The sequence below is a fragment of the Tenebrio molitor genome, chromosome 5 (genome assembly GCF_963966145.1).
Source record: "Tenebrio molitor chromosome 5, icTenMoli1.1, whole genome shotgun sequence".
In the NCBI taxonomy this organism is placed as follows: domain Eukaryota; kingdom Metazoa; phylum Arthropoda; class Insecta; order Coleoptera; family Tenebrionidae; genus Tenebrio; species Tenebrio molitor.
The window spans coordinates 16,576,274-16,593,164 of record NC_091050.1 but is presented as its reverse complement, the minus strand read 5'-3'; the positions used below and the strand labels follow the sequence as shown (position 1 = coordinate 16,593,164).

General features: G+C 42.3%; 4 protein-coding genes across 5 annotated transcripts; 1 reads left to right on the top strand and 3 right to left on the bottom strand.

Moving 5' to 3' along the window:
- Window positions 1–2,064: 2,064 nt before the first annotated feature.
- Window positions 2,065–7,101, bottom strand: Esyt2 (extended synaptotagmin-like protein 2). Of its 2 annotated transcripts, none has more exons than XM_069047520.1 (18): window positions 6,960–7,101; window positions 6,707–6,904; window positions 6,353–6,394; window positions 6,156–6,296; window positions 6,022–6,098; window positions 5,904–5,970; window positions 5,617–5,762; window positions 5,449–5,569; window positions 5,233–5,403; window positions 4,843–4,928; window positions 3,772–3,820; window positions 3,635–3,724; window positions 3,500–3,586; window positions 3,136–3,447; window positions 2,814–3,088; window positions 2,673–2,765; window positions 2,380–2,620; window positions 2,065–2,329 (listed from the first exon to the last, which is right to left on the bottom strand). In XM_069047520.1, exons 1-18 carry the CDS (start codon window positions 7,050–7,052, stop codon window positions 2,243–2,245), a joined length of 2,376 nt encoding a protein of 791 aa, XP_068903621.1. In that variant the 5' UTR covers window positions 7,053–7,101; the 3' UTR covers window positions 2,065–2,242. The 2 variants fall into 2 exon arrangements, with proteins under 2 accessions (XP_068903621.1, XP_068903620.1); XM_069047519.1 differs by lacking the exon at window positions 4,843–4,928 and adding an exon at window positions 4,307–4,404.
- Window positions 7,102–7,319: 218 nt separating this feature from the next.
- Window positions 7,320–10,294, top strand: Efhc1.2 (EF-hand domain containing 1.2). Its single transcript, XM_069047526.1, has 10 exons — window positions 7,320–7,502; window positions 7,553–7,729; window positions 7,778–7,928; window positions 7,977–8,874; window positions 8,927–9,069; window positions 9,202–9,398; window positions 9,449–9,573; window positions 9,624–9,920; window positions 9,980–10,082; window positions 10,136–10,294. The coding sequence occupies exons 1-10, from the start codon at window positions 7,446–7,448 to the stop codon at window positions 10,274–10,276; spliced, it is 2,289 nt and encodes a 762-aa protein (XP_068903627.1). The 5' UTR covers window positions 7,320–7,445; the 3' UTR covers window positions 10,277–10,294.
- Window positions 10,280–11,404, bottom strand: LOC138130859 (succinate dehydrogenase [ubiquinone] iron-sulfur subunit-like). The gene is made up of 2 exons (XM_069047553.1): window positions 11,047–11,404; window positions 10,280–10,996 (listed from the first exon to the last, which is right to left on the bottom strand). The coding sequence occupies exons 1-2, from the start codon at window positions 11,337–11,339 to the stop codon at window positions 10,327–10,329; spliced, it is 963 nt and encodes a 320-aa protein (XP_068903654.1). The 5' UTR covers window positions 11,340–11,404; the 3' UTR covers window positions 10,280–10,326.
- Window positions 11,405–11,450: 46 nt separating this feature from the next.
- Window positions 11,451–16,828, bottom strand: Neurl4 (neuralized E3 ubiquitin protein ligase 4). The gene is made up of 12 exons (XM_069047512.1): window positions 16,673–16,828; window positions 16,518–16,619; window positions 16,301–16,414; window positions 15,973–16,250; window positions 15,706–15,928; window positions 14,652–15,522; window positions 14,497–14,596; window positions 14,253–14,446; window positions 13,538–14,200; window positions 12,674–13,485; window positions 12,372–12,618; window positions 11,451–12,323 (listed from the first exon to the last, which is right to left on the bottom strand). Exons 1-12 carry the CDS (start codon window positions 16,826–16,828, stop codon window positions 11,857–11,859), a joined length of 4,227 nt encoding a protein of 1,408 aa, XP_068903613.1. The 3' UTR covers window positions 11,451–11,856.
- Between the last annotated feature and the right edge of the window lie 63 nt (window positions 16,829–16,891).

Sequence of the window (16,891 nt, the reverse complement as noted above, 5' to 3'; positions counted from 1 at the left end):
GTGAAAACATTTTACATTTTATTCCCGGGCAGGAATTAGTTTCATGCGACACGGTAAAATCGTTCGCATCTCAGCGAAAATCGTTCGCAACACGACACGGCAAGCTAAAATCAAAGGAAGTGGAGTTTTTTAGCGGAGGGAGCGAAAAACAATCAACTGTGCGTCACTTGTCAATTTTAAATTTTCATTGTACGTTGTGTTGTGACCTGACTGACCTCAGTGCAGAGCTGCAGAAGTAACTGTATACCTATATATGTATATATATACAGGATATTTCACGAGTGATAATGAGCCTGACGTACCTAATTTAAAATGCAACCCACACGATATTACCGAAAAAAGCTGGCTACTGAAATTAAAATGTCCGGCTTTTTTTGAAAATGTGTTGTGTGTTGAATTTATTGTTCCGTCAGGCTCATTATCACTCGTGAAATACCCTGTATAGTTTTATATAGTCTAAACGATAAAGACACGACAAATATTGTAAGTTTACAGATGAATGTAGGATTTAATACGTAATTCTCAATTATATGGCTTCAACAATTCATCTATTGGAAAAATTTGTGTAGCAAAATGTGAAGAGGAAAATGGACAAATTATCATAATACAAAGTATTGCTATGAAAACTTGTGTTGTGTTCAATATCATCGTCAAGAAAATAAAACTTAAACATCCAAACCAGGCAGAGTCCAAACCTAACCTTACAAATTTTGCCAGAGTATACCTCTAAAAGCGGACGTATTTGCAGCTTCTATTGAAAAATACAGATTTTTGATGGTTATTTAAAAACAGCATTGGATTTAAATAATATTAATTATTTATGCCTTGCTCCTCATTCCTCCAAGTACTATCAATTCTATCATTCATAATGATATATTATCTAGGTATGTACAATCGCGGCCATCTAAAAGTGAACGATAGCTTGCGAAAATTTCCGTATTTTTCGTTAGATTAAATCAGGCTGTATTCATTGGCGTTCGTGCAGCATAATAATAATAAAAAGTTGTAATAAATAATGTTTAAGAAAAATGAGACTGAGAAGTAATTAATACATTATTAAGGTGAAAGTAAACTTTAGTAAAGAAATCTTTCCACCACCTATTCGTATTGGCCTCTCAAGCCTATTTTCTTGCCAACGCCTCTTTATATTGAAGATCCAAGTCTTACTGCAATGTAATTATCTCGCCTCAGCAGCCAACGACCAATTTTTTTCTAGCTTTGCAATAGCCCTAGCTGTCTGAATCGGAGTGAGATGTGGCATTTAAAAAAAATAGTTTCAATAATTTTTTTATCGCTAGCGTCAAACTTTGACATTTTAGGACGCCTATGATTTAAAGTAAAAATCAAACTATTAAAAAAAAACGTTCACTTTTGGATGGCCGCGATAGTACTATTGCGGGCAAAAAAAGTGGGACATCAACGTCATTGTCTTGACTTTTTATGTGAAATAACCCTTACCTGATTCTAACCCTACTTTGAATTGATTGACGTTGTCATTAAGTATTGTAGGTTGTAGGGAATGATTGTAAGTAAGCACGTAGTGAATATTTATTTAATGCAAAGTTCCAATCAAAATCTACCTTTATCAAAAGAAGAGGGCATTTGGAAAAGGAAAATAGGAGTATAAAATAAATTTTTAAACTGTCAGCTGGAATAGTGTCAAAAAAAATGACAATAAAGCTTGCACTACATCGAATTTTTCAAAACTGACAGAAATTTGATGTCCCACTTTTTTTGCCCGCAATAGTACGTACGGTCGGTGGACAAATAAAACTGGGACACTTAAAATTTAATCTATGTAAATCAGACCATTGAATTGTCAACATATCTATCAGTGTTTATATAATATGTCATACCAAAGTTAACCTATTTGTGATAAAGCCGTAATTAAACGATACAAATTTGTAAATTTTGACTTATGTGATTATCATTTTTGTCCCAGTTTTATTTGTCCATCGACTGTACATATTACTTAAAATCAGTAACGAGCATCATAGAAGTTTTCACTTCTGTCGTGCGGTCTTAAGCACACACTCTTTTTATTTTGTCAAAAAAACAATAAAGTGCTCAACATTACTTTATTATGACATTTTAGCATAAATAGTAACACATATAAAAAGATATATGTATGTATAAACATAAAATACATCGTTAAGTAAGAAAAAAACACTTCGAAATTGTGAATAAATATGTTTAAAATACATACTTAGGCTTCTGTTAAGTACCATGTAATTGACAATATTCAGCGCTCGTACGTCGACTCGGGATTCAAGTCAAACCAAGCGGTATAAGGTTGGCTGATGTTGAGTTTCTCAAAATCGATAACGACCTGAAACAAATCGGTCAAACCAAAAAAATCGATCCGATTTGGAATTTTACCATGCCCAAAATGTTGCTGCCGCTATAAAACAGTTGTTTCTGCGAGGCGACCGTCACTTCAAGTTGCTTCGTGTTGAGTTCTCCTTGCGACAAAATATACTCGAAAGTCTCGTCGAAAACTGCGTTGCAATTGTCCTTAACCACTTGGGTCTTTCTCTTGCTGTCCTTGGCCCGTTCAGGCAAAAGATACAGTTTGACGTAGGGATCTGGTATACTGGACGGATCTTTCAACGGTATGTTGCTAAAATGACACAAGAAAATCAACGAATTTGTTTTAGATTTTGCCAGCTTACGCTATTTTATGGATGACCACGATCAAACGCTGCCTTTGCACGCTGTATTTCATGGTCAGTTGGATGCGGCCTAGGTCGTGGACACCGGCAGATCTGAAACTCATCATTAGATTTTGTCAACGCTGTTCTGTCATCAATTACGAAGTGATACTGGGGCTTCTGTGGATAAGATCGCCGATTTCACTGGTCGGTGTGCTTGCTAGAACGGGTGAAGTCGTAGCTTTGACAGTCTCTTCGTACTCTGGTGGTGGTTGATCACTGACTGGATTGTCTGTAAGCTCGTTTTTAATTTCGACTTCTAGTTCTTTCGGAGTCGAGACAACATCCTGAACGGCCGATCCCGTTGATTTTTGAGAGTCAGTGCGTTCCAGACGGGACGTTGGACCGTCGTCGACATCTTCTGCACGTTTCAAGATCTGAAACGCAAGGTTTAGAAGTGCGCAATTGTTGAAATCCTAATCACCTTTAGCTGCATCGACCACACGACTTTGCTTTCCGGTCCCGACCTAAGTAACGAGAACGGTTCTTTGTACACTCCCATCTTTGTCTTCTTCGACAATTTACTGATGTTGTAGGTGATTCTACCCAATTCGCTTGACGTTTTCTTGTCGATGATTGTCAAATAAAGCGTATCTGATTCGGGATTGGCAACCAAGAAGGTAAATCCTTGCTCCCATACTGGATGGATGTTTCTCGGTATTTCTTTGGTCTCGTGAATTGTATTGCCGACTTTCAAAACTGCGTACGGGTCAGGTTTTGTGCTGGATCGGGCTTGCTGTTGAGAATTCTCTTTGAAAAGTTGTCTCGTTTAGAGTCAACATAATTACCGGCAGATTTTTTGCTGAGTCTATAAAAACTGTTAACAAAGCGGTACTCATTGATGTCACTCGTAAAAGCTGTGTCTCTTCGAGAGCCTAGAAAAACAGTTGGAAAAGATGTCGTGCAAGATTTGGGGGACTTACGGCTTTCAGATCTGAATAATCATCGCTGAGCACGAGCCACGTCAGGCGAAGATGAACCATTCCGTGTTTGGCTTGTTCTAAAGTTATCCACTAGAATGACAATCGTTATTTTGTTTCACCTAAAACAGTCATCTCACCATGTCGTCTTGGCCTTTTTTCACGATATTGGAAACTTCCACGGTGGCCCTAAACGGAAGAGACTGTTGGTGAAATGCAATTGTGCCTTGGCAACAACATAGAGACACTTGTTGACAAGGATTAGAGCAAGCCGGTCATGATTAATGAGTTAAGCAAATCACCGCTAACAACAGTAAAGATAATCGTTTAAACCAAAAACGCCATGCTTTAAAACCTTACTTTTATCTTTGTTCACTGCACATAAATGAATCGAAAAAACAAGTAATGAAGGTAAAAATAATCGAATGAACGAAAATTAATGTTAGTGGTACCTTCCAAGATCGTCATCTCGATGACCCTTGTCTTTATCATATAAATGAAGATGAAGCCAGGTACTCTTAGTACTTTCCAAGATTGACTATACAACATAACACGTGTAGTAAACAAACTGCCACAAAGCTGGTAATTGTTTTTATTATACAGAAAAAAACACAAAATTCTTGGGCAAAAAATAAATTCAAGCGCGCGAATGCTCATTTTCCTCAAAACTCTAACCTTCCCAGGTAGTCGTGGTTCTGGGCTCCGGGTAAACCTGGATCCCAATCCCATAAATGAACGGTTAATAATTGAGACTCGCTCGAGCTTATCTGCGCCTAAATTCCACAATTATTTTCAAAAGAAAGTTAAATTCGGTGTTCTCATCGTGGAAGAAATTAAAATTAAACATGCAAGAAACACTGCAAGCTCTGAAGCAATGCAAAAAGCCGGTGGAGTTTTAATTTAATTAATCAACTCGACTAAGTAGGCTTTTACTCGATCGAGTTGCGAATTGATGTGTTATTTTTTAATGTGAGACAATTTCGAAACCACTCTTTGTAAACAAATATAAAATATACATTAAAAACAGCCACAATGAAAAATATGTACACAGTAATAAAATTTATGGACCAAAAAGCGGTAGACTCCGACAGATTATTGATTAAATTAAAACTCGTGCAATATAATGATCGTACGGGTTGACATCGGTGATCAACTCATTTCCTATATTGTGAACGTATCTACTTGTTTACTGTGGATGACTTCGTCCTTACCTGCCCAAGGCTTCGTCATCTGAAGGTTCGTCCTTATCCCAAAGATGAATATAAAGTTGTTGTCCGTCGGATTCCAAAACATTAAACTGGCAATAGACAATCGATGAACGAAAATATAAAGTAAAACCTAAAGATTTTCATTAATTTCGCCTACGTATCAGTCACTAAAGAGCAACTACATGACGTGAGGTGTATCTAATTAACAAGACTCGGCCGTCTGCTGTCTGATCAAGCTTTTGTGTTTGTTAATCTGCTGCTTTCCACGAGCACCACTCGCTCGCTATCTAACTCATTTTAATAACTTTCGAAACAGTCAAGAAACATGCAGACACGGAATTTGATAAAAACTTAGAAAATCAAATGGTAAAGTCAAACACCATCCGAACTCACCTCGCACCAGAAGTCCCATTTGGGATCGACATTGTTGACGATCACTTTCGTCTTGAACTCTTGCGCACCTAGAGTGACAACCGCGTAAGGATCGGATTTACCTTTACCCAACATCCCGATATCTTTTTTCATCAGATTTTTGGCTTCGACCACGTGGACGCGGAGCACGCCCTGCAAACAAAACCTACTAAAAGGTCGGGACAACTGTCGAAGTACCTCTGGTTCGGGGGCTTTCAGCTCGATGGCCTCGATGTCGTCGCTCAGTTGGATCGGGAATTTATTCGGGAGAACCATCATCGACGCCACAGTTTCTACGACAATTCGCCGCAAGATGTCGCTGTGGAGAGAAATGTCATTGGGCGATTGGCAAGCGAGGTGTGTTACCTCAAGCCGGGCATGTCTAAGAGGTCGGCGATTCCGACCAAGTCGAAGTCGATGTCGGGATTGTTGAGGAAGAAGACTTGAAGGCCGCCCACTAAGGGTATGGTGGTAATCAGGGGCTTCATCACAACGCGAAGCATGCCGTGCAGCTGCAAAAATTAAACTATTCGTGAATTTAAACATTTCAAGTTTTCCTCATTTCCGTGCGACACTCATAATTTTTGAGTGTTTATATCAAACTAGAAGATTGGTTCTTTTGTTTGCTTTGTATTTTAGTAAAACCGTAATACCTGAAAATCGCGAATGCCTCCCTTCATCCCGGCCAAATAAAACGTGATGTCACAATCTCCGGCGTAGCTGAAATCATGAAATCCTCAATATCTGACTCACATTTACTTCAAAGCTTACAAAATATCCAGATCCATGACGATCTCATTTCTGGCTATATTTTTGTCATAAACTTTGACACCTCCGATGCGGAACGGCTAGAAGAAGGTATTGTTATTGAAAGATGTTGGCGACAAGAGAGTAGCATTTAATACCACGGTTCCCAAGACGATGCGTTCAAACTTAAACCCCGATAATTTGTAGGCTTCTAGACTTTCTCTTAAATTCGGTTGAATTGTATCTCTGATTAAGTCGCGTGCGTAATGGTTGATATTTGGCCAAACTTGTTTGATTATCTAGGGTAAAAATAACAAATATATGTGATTCGGGAGCGCCGTATGGCAGTACTCACTCGATTGATCCATTCCGCGCGTTCAATATCGGGGAAAAATACCTGAAATATGTTCAAAGATAACAACTGTATTTTTAGAGTCAATTGATAAACGGAAAGGAAGGAAGTTCGGCGATAGTCGAAAATCCGTTGGATTATGTGACAAGCATAAAAATTACAAATCATTTTAATAATTAAATTAGGCCAGTTGGCAATTCAGCTCAATAAATTTAAAAAATGCTCGCGTCGTTGTTAACTATGCAAATAAAATAACATTTTTTATCTCAATTGTAAGAATTGAGTTTGTATAATGTAAACATAATTTAAATATTACATGACTGAGTCAGAATGATCAAATCGACCTCCACAACATACCCAAGCTGGTAGGTCATCCAGCCTGGCCAAGACAACATCTTTCTCACTGGCTAGGGCTGCAGCTTTGGCAATAGTTCTTCTTCTGTCACTTGTTGTCTTCCATTGATCCCTGATCACAAAGAGCACGATCGGGCCTATGAACCACGCAATAGACCATTGCATGTAACCCGCGAGGTACACGATTCCGACAACAGACGCCTAAAACGATATATTTTCGGTAAAACTGATATAAATGAGTGTTTCTTTAAGGCACCTTTTTCACTGCACTGAATATCACACTTAAAATACTCGAATTCACTTGTTTTCTCTCCATTGCCTTAATTGGGTGTTCTTTACTTACACTCATTTCGATTCGACTAAAATTGCTGACTTCGAATAATATTTATAAATGCACCCGTAATCAGTAAATAGGGTACCCACTTCACATGCACCAGATAACAGCTGAAGAGTTCTCATTCGGTATTTCACTTTGTGCTGCGATTAAAGGCGTCCACTCCCGAACAACATCATGTTGTTCAACAACATGACATCACAATCTATATTTACAAAATTATAAGGAGAAAATTCAACGGAAATTCTACCTTAATCTAACCTTCCCAACAGCTGAGCTTCGCGTGTATTCTTGGTTGCCTATGTCAAACGTCATTTGCCAATAAAAACAGGACCGGCTTCGTTACCATGACAACGTAACAAACATCCTGCCATTTGTGGACCGTCTTTCATCTTAAGAAATCTCATCATGGCCCTTCGCTGTCCAGATCTGCCCTTTTTGCCAGGGTACACCTTCAACTCGATGGTAATCATCCGCAATTCTTTGTACAGATCATCGAGACCCTTAATTTCCAGTTGGGCAGGACTAAGTTTAACATGGACCCCAAATTTGATTTCATCGGAGATGGAGTCCCTGCTTTGGTCGAGAAGGTGAAACCGAACATGTTCGGGCCCCTTTCTGACAAATATCCATCTTTGTACCCTCGGGGAGAAGTTTTGGAACTTCCGTCTTGGATCGCGTTCGATAAACAAGTAAACTTTCGATTTACGTTTTGGTTTCATCTAACAGCGCTTTTGCAGATTTTGTGTTTTGACGCCTTCTTCAAGGAGACGTTACAGGAGGTGCGCGGTGCTCCTTACGCCGTGCGCAGAGTCAAAATATATTTTTTCCTGGAGGACGGCACGATTCAAGTGACCGAGCCGAAAGTAGAAAACAGTGGCATCGCTCAAGGTTATTACGGAATGCGATGAGAACCAAAAATAAAACTTATCGTTGCAGGCACTTTGATTTGCCGCCACCGGATTCGATTTCCGCCTCCGATGGACGACAATTTCCACGAAATGATCGACCTAAACATTGGAAAAGAAGTAGAGTTCTACGGGCGTGTTTTTAAAATTACTAATTGCGATAGATTTACGAGGAATTTTCTAAATCGGTGCGGAATCGCGGTTCCAGACTCGCTAAACATGCCCGGAGATCCGTACTTGGAACTGAGGATACAAGAAACTGGGACAGGAAAGAAGAAGGGCAAGAAGAAGGAAGACGCCCTGGGAAAGTTTCTTGCAAACGACAGAAAAGTCTTGAGATTTTACGGCTACTGGGACGATCAAGAAACCGTCTTCGGATATTTGCATCGTCTCGAGATTCTCTACTATTTAGCAGACGACACTATCGAGATCAGAGAAGTTTCGAGCGAAAGCTGTACCAAAACAACAACTTTTATATTTTTGCATCGCGATAAGATCCCGAAAACTTACAATGGATTGCCCAATCCCGGCGCCAACTGTACTTCTACAGTTTTAAATGTTTTGGGACCGGGGTTGCAAGGGGGTCGGTTCATCAAGGACCCCCTTTCTTGTGGGGTAGAAGTAACGGAGTATTACTGTGAAAAAGACTTGTTTATCGGAAGCGTTATCAATTGTTACGGAAGAAAGCTAGTTTTGAGCGACTGCGACCCGTACACTAGAGAATATTACAGAAGTAAATACGGATTAAACAGTTTGGATGCCATCGCTTTACCTGAAGACAGGCACGCGGGGGTGACAGTTGAACAGAAAGAAAGAGAGTTGCCTCCTTGGAACGGTTACGGTTCCTTTGAAGATTCCGCCCAGAATTGTATAACAGTGGAACCTAAACCGCCACACCGAGATTTCAAAAAATTTCTAAATTTGGACAGGCAACACGATTACAAACTCGATTACCATAATCGATTGATTTTGAATTTGTAGGATCGGTCTGGACAGTCATATTCTCCGATTTGAAGCGAAGATGATATCGAAAATTCCGGAAAATTGCACGCGACAGTTTGTCATCAGTTACTATTTAGCTGACGACACTATTGCCGTTTTCGAGCACGGAGTACGCAATTCTGGTAAAGTTGAATTATTCTGACGCGGTAGGCGGGGTTTAAACTGACTAGGGCGGGACTTTTAATGGGAGGAGTCTTGTGGGCGTTGATTGGAATGGTGGGATTAAACTGCCCCTTACTCTACTGGTGTTTCAGGATTCGACACCAAACAGTTTTTCGCTCGGAGAGCTGTTGCTTTACCAGGCCAGGAAGTTTTTACCAGTAAACCACCGATAACCTACACTTCTCAAGACATGTACGTTGGCGCCACGCTCATCATTAACAGTTTCAAGTTTCAACTGATTAACTCCGACGAATACGCCTTCAGATACATGGAAATAAACGAGCATCAGGTGATTGAAATCTGGGAAAATGCACGGTCCTTGCTCAGTGTTTTTTTTAGTACCCCAAAGCCAACATCAAGGTGATTATGGGAAAAATTAGAGAGAAATTGCGACCGACGTACAAAGATTTTGTTGCGGAAAATATGCCAAAAGAAAAGGCCTCCATTCCTTATTACACTCTTAGGTAAATGTGCGGTTTATAACCCGACAGAAACCAAATTTTTGTTTTAAAAGGGAAAAGCTAATTGGAATTTTGGGTGACGATTTTACCGAGCACGAAATGATCACTATTTCCCGCGCTTTTCCGGCTGACGTCTCCACGGAGGAAAAATACAACAGACTGGAAATTCGTGCAATCACGCTAACCGAGCTTAAGAGGGGACTCTGGGATGACGTGAGTCGCCTAAGGGAATATTTCTTGATGAGAGATCCCGACAAGGTCGGGGTACTTCCAAAGCAGGAATGTTACGTGGTTATACGAGCCTGCAGATTACCTTTGGAAAAAGAATTGGTCGAAAAAATTTTAGAAGTGTGAGTGCGTCGCAGTTTATTAATACGACTGTGTTAAATTGTTGTTTACGCATTTTTAGAATACAAAAAGATGATCAGTCTAATCTTTACTACGAAGACATTCTAAATTTCGTCAACCGAGATGTTTGCAAGTTGCCGGATGTGGCACCTGTCAATATAAAGGTGATTCAGATTTATTATATTTTTGTGTTCTATAATTGGGACGCAAATTTTAGCACGAGCTGAGCTGCATCAAAGTAATCGAGTATCACGTAAGCAAAATGATCGATTGGTGTGCTTTTAACAAGTTCTTGGACTTGGAAGATACCTTCAAAGATACTCGCGGCAACAACACCATTCTCAAACTAAAACAATAAACGCAATTGGAAAATTTACGTTTAATTTTTAAGATGTCCAAAAACACAAACTACGCCATTTCGGTCATTTCCGGGGGCGGTTTCTTCATTTTCCCCGCGAGTTTCAACCTCAAATGCGCGATAGCCTTGGCAGGGTTCAAATGTTTGGGGCAACAACTGGTACAATTGTATATCGAGTGGCATCTGTAGACGCTGAAGTAGTCCCTCAAAGCCGTCAGTCTGCATTCGGTGGCTTGATCTCTCGAGTCTCGGATCCATCTGTCGGCGGCTAGAAGGGCCGCAGGTCCCAAGAAGTCGTTGTTGCCGGTGCCGCTGTGACCGTGCCACCAATATTCGGGGCAAGAAGTGGAGCAACAAGCGCACAAGATGCATTCAATGTAACCATCCAGCTTGTCTCGATCTTTCAAGCTCTGTAAATACTGCTTTTGTCCGATCGCTTCGGGATGTTCCCTGATCAGGTACGGCTTGACTCTCCTGTGTTGGTCGATGAATCGGGAGAAGTCCACTATTAGATCTTTGATGACGTACATGTGGGGCAGGGGGTAGATTTTGGTGGCTCCTTTTGGTCTGATTTTCGAGATGCAAGAGAGTTTGTTCTGGCCGTCGATGTTTACCGCGCAAGAACCGCAAACTCCTTCTCGACACGACCTGCGATATGTCAATGTGGAGTCCTGCTCGCGTTTTATTTTTAATAAGGCGTCGAGAACCATGGGACCGCAACTGCAACAAAAATATTAACTCTGGCGTGGTGGTCTGAACAAAACTTGTACCTGCTCAGATCCACTACATATTTCTGCATGTGAGGTTTCTTTTTGCTTTCTTTTGTAAAACGGTAGATGTAGAAGGTTTTGAGGACCGGAGCCTTCTTTTTTGCTTCCGAACCGCCTTTTTTCGCTTCTGAACCACCACTTTTCTTTCCTTCCGGGCAGGCATCTTTAGTTTCGGCCGGTTTTGCCTCTTTCAAATGCTGTATCGTAACCGTCAACGATCGGTGGGGTTGAAAATGTCGAATTGCGAAAGGGGTGCATTTAAAAACTGTCTTGCACAAGGATAGATTTAACATTTTATTTGGATTGCAGAGCAATTTTTTTGAGTTGTCAAACTTTGACAGTTGTGAATTGCGTAGCAACTTGTGTTGAAATTATGTGGTAACTTTGTTCAAGAAAAACAACTCTTTTGGTCAACATATTTATTAGGAACTTAAACGTAACGTAACAAATAATTTGGTGCTGAATTGTAGAGGTGATTAAAATGTCGTTTGTTTAAATAATTAAATAATAAACATCATCAGGTAACCTAAATTAAAAATGTAATCCGATTGCTACGTCCGAATCTGGAACAAATACAAGTTGTCCGAAGTTTCGACGTTAAAATTCGCCAAGAAATTATCACATTAGTTTGACCTGTTGGGCTCGATGTGTTCCCGATTTGGGTAGTCTGATCGGACAAATACTTCGTTTCGAAAAATAATCACAGTTGGTTAAATATAATTCGATCGTAAAAATAAATTGTGGATCTCTTAGCAATTGCACACATCAAAATAAAATCGCTATACATTTAATCCCAGAAATGTTACACATTCAAGATAACGCCACTTGAATCAACAACGAATGTAGATAAATGGCTCCAGTCTCTTTGGTACTCCATTCGGGGGGATCCCGCGACACCGAGTAGGCGCTCGGTTTTACCAAGAGTTGAAACACCGCGCGCGCAACTTTGTTATTTTTCACTTTGTAACCTCCGTGCTTGCAACTCTGGAGCGTCGGATAGAACACAACTTGTACGTCGTCTTCTTTCTGGACCACCAAGTTACACCACTGGGCTTGCCCTTTGGTCAACGGCTGACCCTTGTCGAGGATGCACCGAACGGCACCCATTTTACAAGGGTAGAACGCCGTATGCCACTTGTCCGTCGCCGTGTTCGCTAGATTTTTTAATGGAAATTTTACCCAAGCCAACAACGGGTTGTCCTTTTCTCCATTTTGACTCTTGATTTTTGCGCAGTTGCAGCAGTAACATGTCGGTTCGTCCGCCGTGAAGTAGTGATCTAAAACAAGCGACTGGCAGATCACCTTTACAAACCACCTCAACAAACCTGGTAAGAGTAAACGTTTTTTGAACTTGACGCACTCTTCCAAATGCGAACAGATGACGGACTTTAGCGGACTGTGGGGAGAAATGCAAGGAATTACCACCGACGTCGTCATACTTGTACTAGCCGATGGTATCGGTAAACTTAGACGTTCCTTTTCGCAACTCTCCAAGTCCGCTTTTTCGAAATCTGCCGCGGATTTTTCCGAAACCACTTCTTGTGCACTCGTCGCATCGTTGAGGATTTTTATCTGAAGACAATTTTTATTGTAAAAAAAATTGTATTTTCGGCTGACTGGATCCAACCTGTTGACACTGTCCGTAGAGGTCGAAAACGGCATATATGGCATGTCCGGTTTGGAAAACGAAAGCTAGAACTTCCTCCTCCGCTCCGTTAACCAGCAGCTTCAAACCTAGATCGGTCAGCATCACTCCTACCGTATCGCCCACCGAGAGATTACTCAAACGTTGGCCGTAATTCGAACGTGATTTGATACCGTTAATCGAGATCCAATCGTTGGCCACGATACAGCACGGTGCCTTGAAAGCCAGAGCGTTCACCGGTAAATTAAGACGTTCGGGCGGTCCCGAAACTACACCCACGATCAGAGACGACTGCCATCTGGGTTCCAACTGGTCGATTATTATTTGAACTTTGGAGTTGACTTCGAGGGCAGGACTCGCTATCACCACGCCTTGATTGTACGACGCTACTCTTCGAGCAGTCGTTCGTCCCTCAACTATTTCTATGTTACGTCCATGATTTTCGTGGAACTCGTACACTGTACTCGTTGCGACTTCTAATACTGATTCTTTGGCCGATTCTACCTGTTCTTGAGCTAATTCTAGACTGTCTTGCATTCTCATACTGTTCAGCGGCGACAAAGGAGCTTTATGACTAGTCACGGCTACTGCACTGCACGACCCTCGCAAATCTATAACCACGTACAAAGTTTCCGGTAACGGAGGAAAACACAATGCCAATTCTTCACTGTTTATGAAAATTTTCAACGCAGCGTCTTGAGTCAGGAGCAATCCGATTCGATCACCCACATTTAGCCAGTTTAAACTTGGAGTGAAGAGTTGGATCGTCTTGTTCTTGTACCTCAATTCGTTCCCTACAAACAAGGAAAACTCCATCCGTCCAGACCGTTTTTCTATTCCACTTACCCGTGATACAACAGCAGTCTTCCATCGGATTGGTACTACCTTTTCCTGGTACTATTTCGGACACGCCCACTACGACGCTCCCCGCCAAGTGTTGGACCAACGAGACGATCGAGATTTCGTACAACTCCTCTTGCATCAAAGGTGTCGCACTGCAAACCACCGCCCCACTAAGATCTTTCACTCTTTTCGCTAAACGTCCCCCGTCCCCCAGAGTGACTCCCTTTCCGTGACAATCCGAGAATATGTGCAGGTCGGTTTGGATCGGAGGCTGAAGCACGCTGACAGCTTGCAAACTGATCGAAGTATCAGAACGTGGACAATTGTCGAGATTCGCCGGTAGAGGAGCGAGAGGCGAAACGCACGGGATGCTCACTTGGGCGCACTGTCCGTACAGATCGACCACGGCATAAAGGGTGGAGTGGGAGACGACGCAAGCGTGCCCTTGGGGGACTCCGTCGCGGTAGAACTCTAACGTTTTGTCGGTGGAACGCACGACGCCGATTCGAACGCCGGAATCGAGGCTGTCTAGATCGCAGGGGTAGTTGTTTTTGATGGTGGTGCCGTTCTCCATGACGGAAGAACCGCTCAGCATCCAAGTGTCGCGACACAGGTCGGTGGCGGTTCCCGGAAGCTCGATGTCGTCAGGTCGAACGGCCGTCACACCTTTGAGCAAAATTGCGTTTGGTGTTGTTTTTTTGGTATTTACACCGCAAACCTATTTCGATGCTTCCGGACCATCTGTCGACGATGCTATCGAGGCAGACTTCGAATAATTCACCGTCGCGCAAAGGACGGTTCGAGAAGACAATGGCGTCGTTGAATTCCGAGAGTGGTCGAGGCCTCAAAGCCGTCAAGCCGCTGTTGACGATCCTGGCGTTTTTGCCGTGGACGTGGTGAAAACGCAAGTCGCTGTAAATTTCTAAATTAGTCGGGAGGGTGTATTTCACCTAACGCTCTACCTATAAAGAGTGGTGTTTGACAGACTAGAATTCATAGTATCCGGAGAACCGTAGTCGTACATGTCTATGATGGAGGCTTCCACGGCTTGACCGTACAAATCTTGGGCAAAAACCACAATCATTTTATACCACGTCAACAATAACAATATAAGTACCGATAACTCCGTAGATTTTCTCTGGGACATTCGAAGCCGCCGCCCCTTGGTCCACCCCGTTGACAAAAAAGTGCAAGAGGCCGTTCTCCTTCCTGACCACGCCTACTCTATCCCCCACTTGCAACCGATCCAAATTCACTCCGTACTGCTCCAAAACGATCGTTCCGTTGTGCATGATTCCGCTTCCCGTCATCATCCACGTTCCCGACCTGACATTAGTCATGGTGAACGGAAACTCCAAATCTACGGGACTGTGCGTGGTCACGCCTATTTCGATAGATCCCGCCCACTTCGTCACCACCCTGTCTAATCTAACCTCGAACAGCTCGCCCGTTTTGAGGGGTCGTCCGGTTAGCACCACCCCGTTGTTGAAATCGTCGGCGGCGTTGGGGCGGTGGGCGGTGCGACCGTTGTTTATCACTTGAGCGTGTGTCCCGCAGTTCGGGTGAAAAGTGAGACGATCGTAATAGTCGGGCAGAGGCTGAGGGTCCGGTATCAAAACCTGTTGGTCCCGGGTGTTCTTCCTCGTCATCAAGTTCTGCTCTTCCCTTTCGTCTCTCTCCACGATCGAAACTTTGATGGTCATGCCGTAAAGGTCGATCACGCCCCAGACGGTGGAGGGAACGCGTTGGGCGGCCACGCCCTGATCCAGTCCGTTGATGAAATAATGCAAATTTCCGTCGGGTTTTCTCATCATCCCTACCCGATCCCCTTCGCTCAATTCGTCCAAGTTAAAATCGCCGTATTCCCGTCGGGTACCTTTGCCGTTGGTTAAGATGCCGCATCCGGACATCATTATGGTACCGCTGCGCATGTTGGTCATGGTTGCCGGAAATACAAGGGTACTGGGATTATGCGTTGTGATACCCATCTGGGAAATAAACAGATTTTTTTTATTTTCTATTGACGATAAAGCGCCATCTGTGATTAGTGCCGATAACAATGGTAGCGCCATCTGTGTAATTACGTAGGTGTAAACGACGCATGGCCTCCTAGATCGAAAGAGACAGAGACTCTCCTTCAATCTAGGCGGCCATGAAACGATGGGACTCACCTCTATGCTTCCGCTCCACTTGTCAACCAGGCGATCGATTCGAATTTCAAATAATTCTGAATCTCTTAGGGCTCGATGGGTCATCACAACGCCGTTGTTGAACTCATCCAGAGGTCGTCGTCGTTCCGCCGTACGATTCCCGTTGGACAACTTCACCAAAGAGCCACACCGATCGTGGAAACGTAATTTATCGGGCCTGGGGCACTCTTCCGGGAGACTTAAACTATTTAACGTCGAAATTGCTCATTTTTATTATTATCGCATTACCTAACATTCATATCCATGCGAATATCCAGACTGTTGCTACTGCTCATGCTCAGTTCGCTCAAGTCGCCACCTAAAGTAACATTCAAGATGTCGTTATCTATGGCGAGGACCGAGCTTCCGCTCAGACAATCGTCATTATTGTGCTCGCGAAGTGTGGGACTTGTAATACTGACTTGGACGCATTTACCATACACGTCAACTATGGCATAAACTATACTTGGCAGATTTTCAGCAGCGACTCCTTGAGATTCTCCATTAACGTAAAAAATTAAATCGCCCTAAAACAGGTGGACAATAAATTGGCAAGAATGTCGAGCGAAGACTTTACCTCTGACGTGCGCATCAAACCAATTCTGTCGTCTTGATTTAGTTTGTCCAAATCAATGCCATATCTCTCAATAATACAATTTCCACTTTTGAAAAATGACATCCCAGACATTATCTGCAACAAACAATAGGTCTTTGATATTTGGTACACAAACATTTAATTTTTTTCTTCATTTGAAAATCTAACTTTTAAAGAAAAGTGAAAGTTGAAATCATACCCATGTAGCATTCTGTATTTTGGAAGAACATGCTGGAAATTCAAAATGTAGAGGATCACAATCGACTACTCCAATTTCAAGACTACCAGACCAGGAATTTACCTGAAAGTGAGCAGCATGAATGCCGGAAATCAACGAAAGGTACAAATTCATACTTTCCTATCGATTCTAATTTCGAATAAAACGTCGTTGACTAGGGGCTCCGCTGTTATTACGAGACCATTATCGAAATCACTGTCACTGCGCACCGCTGTGCAGTTGTCATTTAACAACGTAATCCTCTCGCCGCAACGATAATGAAAATATGCCATTTTATGGTCCTTTAATGGATTAAATTTGAATTAAAAAGGGGCTATAAACGGCCATTTGTAAAC